The 6,800-nt window shown below is 41.7% G+C and overlaps 1 protein-coding gene across 1 annotated transcript in view; it reads left to right on the top strand.

Moving 5' to 3' along the window:
• Positions 1 to 6,800, top strand: part of LOC111872817 (general odorant-binding protein 72) — a 16,839-nt gene that overhangs the window by 5,129 nt on the left and 4,910 nt on the right. Inside the window, exons 3-4 of the mRNA XM_023867006.1 lie at positions 2,386 to 2,438; positions 4,463 to 4,498. Of these exons, the coding sequence (XP_023722774.1) occupies positions 2,386 to 2,438; positions 4,463 to 4,498 (89 nt within the window). The remainder of the gene's footprint in view (positions 1 to 2,385; positions 2,439 to 4,462; positions 4,499 to 6,800) is intronic.

The raw sequence follows: 6,800 nt of genomic DNA, 5'->3' as shown, positions 1-6,800 counted from the left end.
ATCTATCTATCTATCTATCTATCTATCTATCTATCTATCTATCTATCTATCTATCTATCTATATACCTATCTATCTATGGCTCTACAGTCGTTTTGTTGGACCTTGGCCGCTATTTCTCTTTCTTAATCCTATAGACAGTCGGTAGGACCCCTTGGGTGGGGGATCAGTCCGTCGTAAAGCCGCTACCTACACGCAGAAGAACACAAAAACAGAATAAACACACACAGACAACCATGTCTTGAGTGGGATTCCAACCCACGATCTCAGCGTTCGAGCGAACGAAGACAGTCACCGTGCGGTCACTGTGATTGGCATGTTCAGCCACTAGCCCGATAAATTCATTCAAACATGTTCATTAGCCTATGAAACGTGACATCACTGTCATCTATACCAGCCCCGAAGGTACAGCTCGTTATTGTCAGTTTGTCATGCAGTTTTTTTTTTTATTGCTAGTGGGATGGGACTAAGTCCCTTGTACTGCGGCCACTTCTGGCCTATTGTACCAGCCCCAGATGATAGGTGAGGGTGATTGTGGAGCAATTGGTGGAATGAAGATTGGTAGGGGAAACCGAAATACTCGGAGAAAACCTGACCCAGCACCACTTTGTCCACCACAAATCCCTATTGACCAGAACCTGAATCGAACCCGGGCCGCCGCGATGGGAAGCCAGCGACTAGCGGCTTGAGCTATGGCGCGGCCCTTTGTCATGTAGTTAGTAGCAGGAGGAATAGCACACAGGTATTACTGTAAAATATCTGTTACTATAGTCTGATTTTAACAAGTTGTCGCGATGATCTGACAAATTTAATGAAGTTCCCCAATTATAAAAATTCAGAGAACGATTGACAAGCATGACGAAGCTAATTGCTACGCTTCCTTGCTGCATGGCAGGAAGATTCTGAGATCAAACGGTTCGTAAATTCGATCTTCTAGTTTCCGCGTTTCTCAATGCAATATCATGGAGCCAAGAAGCAGCTAATGTCATTCTGAGGATTACGATAATGGTGAAATTCACTGCTATCGTGATCCAGTTTAAAGAACTACTTCCTTGGAGCAAAGCTCATCTTGAGGGGCTGGCTGTCGCCCAGATGGCCAGAAATGTCATGACTTTTATGAAACCCAATGATTCACTGCTGGGTTAATTGGAATATATTCCCCCAACCTTTTCTGAACCAGTTGTATCCAGTCAAAAACTTTACACATTCTTTTGTAGAAGATAAATTTAATGGAATACTGCCCTTCCATCTTTGTCTAGGCCTCTCAAATATTCTATTCTCTTTAGGTTTTCCAAGAAAAGTGTTCAAAGTGTTTTCATGTTTTTATTAACTGCTACTTACCCCCTCTATCTCGCGCTCTCTCTCTCTCAACTTTATCGCCTTAATAACATTATTTTGAGAGTTGATATACAATAAGTTCCTCAACGTGAAGTTTTCTTCAGTCTCCTCTTAATTCTATTCACTTATATCCTCATATTCGATACAAAACTATAATTTTGCCTGTGGTTCTGTATGGGTGTGAAACTTGGTCTCTGACAGTAAGGGAGGAACACAGACTGAGGGTGTTTGAGAACAAGGTGTTGAGGAGAATATTTGGACCGAAGAGAGATGAAGTGACAGGAGGTTGGAGAAACCTGCATAATGAAGAGCTTCGTAACTTGTACTCTTCTCCAAGTATATTTAGAATGATCAAGTCAAGGAGGTTGAGGTGGGCAGGGCATGTAGCACGAATGAGGGAGAATAGAAATGCATATGTGACATTGGTGGGGAAGCCAGAAGGAAAGAGAGCACTGGGAAGACCAATATACACGTAATATTAAGATGGATCTTAGAGAGATAGAATGGGATGGTATGGAATGGATTGATCTGGCTCAGGATAGGGACGAGTAGAAGGTTGTTGCGAAACCGATAATGAACCCTCGGGTTCCATAAGATGCTGGGAAGTTCTTGAGTAGCTGCACAATTGGCAGCTTCTCCAGGAGGGCTCAGCCTCATGAGTGAATGGGTGAGTATATCCACATATTCGTGTACCCGAGAAAACTTCGATCCACGTTATGTACCGCCATCACAAACACACGAAGCAACGCCACTGCAGTTTCTTAATCATATGGCTGAACTTTTGTTCGTCGCCTTCATTATCCTCGAAGGATCTCTGGCAGAATTTTTTGAAACACGGCCTGATCATTGCCTTCAGATTTTGACCTACATGCCATTTCGTTCGAGGCTATATGAAATGTTAAATATACCAATATGCATTTATGAAGGCGTGATCTTGGAGGCCATATTCAGGCCCTCCAGTCAGGAGGTTTTCTCATGCACTCCACTGATCTGAAAGAAAGTTGTCGCATTGTCGTGACGTAAAGGTGCTTTACGTTCATTTGTTTCAGAGTCCATAGAAGCTGCTTCAGAAGGAAGGTTTGGCGATGACAGAGAATTGAAGGTAAACAACAACATTTCATAATCTTTATATTACTTTTTAACTCAGGAAAACGTTTGAAAGTAGAACGATTAATGTTATTCATGATTTGTACGGGGCACTAAATAGTGTGAGAACAGTTAAACACAGGATATTATGATTGGCTGCATATATAGCTGGAATGAAAGAGATAAAAATGAATTTAGTGTTTTGAGGGCAGATTTCTCAGAAATCAACTACCTCGGAGACTGAGGAGAGGAAAGAGGAAGGACAAGATTAAGACAGATCTTAGCGAAAGACTGCAGATTGTGAAAATGGAAAGTGTATAGAAGTGAATAATATTTGTGTTTTGTTACTAGCAAGGTTAAAATCTCCTGTACTGATAGAAGATTAATGGCTTTATATATGTAATACTTCGAGAATCTTATATGGAGTGAATTCTCCACACCAACCACTTCGCCGGAATTACGACAGTTCTGTTTGGTAAAAGCAAGCACCATATTTGCCCTGCGATACCAGAAGACACTTTATCGGGGACTTCTGGGCGTTACAAAGCGGTCCGTGCCTGCCAATATTTTAATTTAATTTCTTAGGTTGGGCTGTGACTGAGTCCACTTGGTACGTCATCCACTAATTGGCCTATTATATAAGTCCCGGATGAGAGATGATGAGTGTGGAGCAGTCGGTGGAATGAGAATTGGTAGGAGAAACCGAAGTACTCAGAGAAAATTTACCGAAGCCTCACATAGTAAACCATAAATCCCATATGATCTGAACTGGGATCGATGTCAGCCCTTTCGGTGGGAATTCGGCAAAAAACCTTCTGAACTGTGGCATGGACACTGTCTGCTAGTATTACCGGCCATATTTTATGGATTAATGTGCCTAAAGTAGTCAGTAGGAACGTATTATATATATATATATAACTGCACGTGAGGGGAGACAGAAGTGACAATAAACCTACAGACGACTACATGTTTTCTTACAGTTTCAGTCACTAAGCACAAGAGACCACTGTAGGTTGCAAGGGCCGAGAAGGCCCACCCCTTATACATTCATTACTATAGTAAACAGTTTCAGTCGTATTGGGTGAAATTTGGCATCTCTTCCTAAGGGAAAGAAATCGATTGCGGGTTATCTAAAACCAAATTCCGATGAGAATATTTAGAACTAGAAGCGGAGAAATAAAAAAGTTTAGGGAAAACAGTGAGGAGCACTATAATTTGTACTCTTAATAAGTTATTATAATTATTATATATTTGTTTGGGGCAGGCGGTAACGTACGAGGCACTATACTACAAGCCATGAAAGCCGTGGGTTCGATTCCTGATGAAGTCACTGGATTTTTCAATTTACCTAATCCTTCCAGCCGCACTATGGCCCTGGGGTAGACTCAGCCTCTAACAGAACTGAGTACCAGGAATCTTCCTGGGGTTTAAGAGGCGGCCATCGCTTGAGACTGACAATTTCACTGCCATCTGTAAGCCGATTGTCTAGCAAATGTGGGAACCTCGACGTCTCACAACCCCGTGAGCTTCCACGGCCTGTCACAGAGATATCTTTAATATTTGTTTGACCAAAGCAAGGAGGATGAGATGAGCGTAGGAAAGATAAGAACTATAGACACAAAACTTTACTCGGGAAACCTGAGAAAGGAGCACTTGGGAACTTATGTTAATACTGGAAGAGAACACTAAATTATTCCGAAAGAAACAGGGTATGAGAATGTAGGGGCCTACTTTATTTATGTGGTGCAGGACAGGACCAGAGGTGGGCTTCTTTTTTGAACATAGAGCGAGGAATTTCTTGACCAGTTTCTCAAGTGGGACTCTGTACCATAGTGACGATTCTTTGGTTACAGAATTGTTGAAGCAAGTGAATTACGTTATTTATGCTCGTATTTGGTTGAGGACAAGCCTGGTTTTCAAATTCCTGCTGCTGTGGTTTCTTACAAATGAACGTATCTTTATTTAAACAAAATCTGTCTTGCAACAATATTCCCGACATACTGATAAGCATGTTCTAATTAAGTAACTTTCTCTTTCCAGTGTTATCTGGCCTGTATGATGGGATTGTCACATTCGGTAAGCTCTTGAAAATTACTACTTCTTATGTGATAATGAGAAAGGTATTTGTCACATGCAGCGCGTGACTGTTAGACGGGGTAAGGTGTGGTAATGGGATTCATTGAAGTAGCCTTTAGTCCGCAAACGAACTATACCGATCGAGCGACCGCCGCTTGTCGGTGAAGTTAGTGCCAACTTTTGAGGACAGAGGGTGTCGCGTGGTCAGCGCGACGGATTCCCACGGCTGTTAATCTCTGTTTTCTAGACCGGAGGACATTACTATTATAGCAAGTTAATAGTGAACGTCACATATTACTGAAGGATTTGACGCTATGACGAGATATTGAAGAATGCAAGTTGGAAACTACATTTCATAGCGTGACGGAACAGCTGAGCCTATATGAGTCATGTCCACAACAGCTGAGATGTATTGATTAAAAAACCACACTTCGTAAATAAGGTCTAAAAGTTTCTGGCGACGGTACATATGGGCCAAATATTATGCTTCTGGACATTATCCGTCGTCTTGTCTTTATCTAAACACCATCCTATATATATTTCGAAACTGGAGTCTGTCTCCGTCTTCAGGTAAAACCTACTCAGTCACTGTCTTAGGAGAGAGGGAGTAGCCGGATCGATTGGGCCCAACTGAGTAGGTTTAACTTGAAGACAGAGACAGAATCCAGTCTCCGAAGCGCTGTGTTTAAAATGAAAACAGGACAATGGATAATGCCCGGAAACATAACATTTGTACCCCCACTTCGTATTCGAAAAATACTGGGTTCCCGTCTCCGTCCAGGAACAGGTTAACGTGACTGAAGTTCGGTCTGGTTATCATTAATTACAAAAATATCTAGATGGCACGTTTTAATAGGCGACAATCACTTCCCTCCTTGTCCTTCCGAATTCATCATTCATATTCACCTTTTTGAAAGGAACTTAAATATTCTAAGTATGCATGGAGGAGAAGAGAAATGCATACTAAATTTTGGTGGGAAAACCTTAATGGAACTCGTCCAATTGTGGGACTATGTATAGAGGGGAGAATAATATTAAAGTGGAACATAAAGGAACGCGTATGATGACACCAACTGGAGTGTCTAGTGACGTAATGATATGAATACGACAGTAAGCTTTCGAGAACGATAAAAGGTCCGGAATCAGTGGTCCAGCAGATCTCATGACCCTTTCTAAAGGAGGTATTAACTTAGTTGGCTCCGAGGGGGAGATAGGACACATGTTTTCACTGATGATAGTTGATTGAGTCATGGCAGAAGCACTGCTCTCCGTGAACACAGCCTAGGAATTATTCACCGATATAATCTGTACTCGAAAATATACATACGTCCTGCAGCCCGCCCACGTGACTTTACTGCTGTCAACATTTCCCTTGCTCATTACTCCGTGATGCGGGCCACCTTTTACTCACGGACCGTTATTTTGAAACGAGGAAAAAGCTGGTCATTTATTTATTGTTTAAATTGCTACCCTTCTCTTTAATGTCTCATGTTTCTTTGCTTATCTTTATGGCAAGTTCTGATGTAGAATATATTAACCGAAATGCTTACAAAGCCGATGTTTAAAATGCCACAATAATTCCTTGTAACTTAACTCAGATTAATAATCTCACGTTAGGATCCCTCCACGCCTTACCGCGCTACTGGAATTTCTTGCTGAATCGGAGTCTATTCTTCCATAAGGCGAAGCCACTGGCTACAGGTATGTAGTGTGAGGTTTAATTAAATATACGTAGAATTTTAACCCAAGGAGTGTGAGCGCAGTATATATGCAGTAGATGAGAAATGCACGCAGAATTTGGAGCGGCAATCTAAAGAGAAGATACCATATGTAGGATACAGGCATAGAGGGGAGAAAGGAGTAACATGCGTCTTCAACAAGTGAAGTGTAATTATGAGGACGGGGTTAATAAGTCTGAGGTTTAGAACCAATGACAGACTCTCATGAACATGAAAATGAACCTTCGTTTTCCATAAAAGAGAATAATTTCTTGCTTAGACAAGCAAGGAAGGCTCTGCCCATTGGAGATAAAAGTACAACTATCACATCCTGCGATACAGCAGAGGATAGTCTAGTGTGCTCGAACAGACAGGACAAGACTCTGAAACAACTGTTAAGTCTACTCTGTGTGTAGGCTACGTAACACTACAGAAATGTTTTAGTAGGATTTTAGGTTTTCGGAAGTGTATAAAGATTTCGAAAGAGCAAACCACTTACTACTACTACTACTACTACTACTACTACTACTGCTACTGCTACTGCTACTGCTACTGCTACTGCTACTGCTGCTGCTGCTGCTGCT

This window comes from Cryptotermes secundus, unplaced genomic scaffold (assembly GCF_002891405.2).
Source record: "Cryptotermes secundus unplaced genomic scaffold, Csec_1.0 scaffold79, whole genome shotgun sequence".
Lineage (NCBI taxonomy): Eukaryota > Metazoa > Arthropoda > Insecta > Blattodea > Kalotermitidae > Cryptotermes > Cryptotermes secundus.
This window is presented reverse-complemented; position numbering and strand designations above follow the sequence as displayed.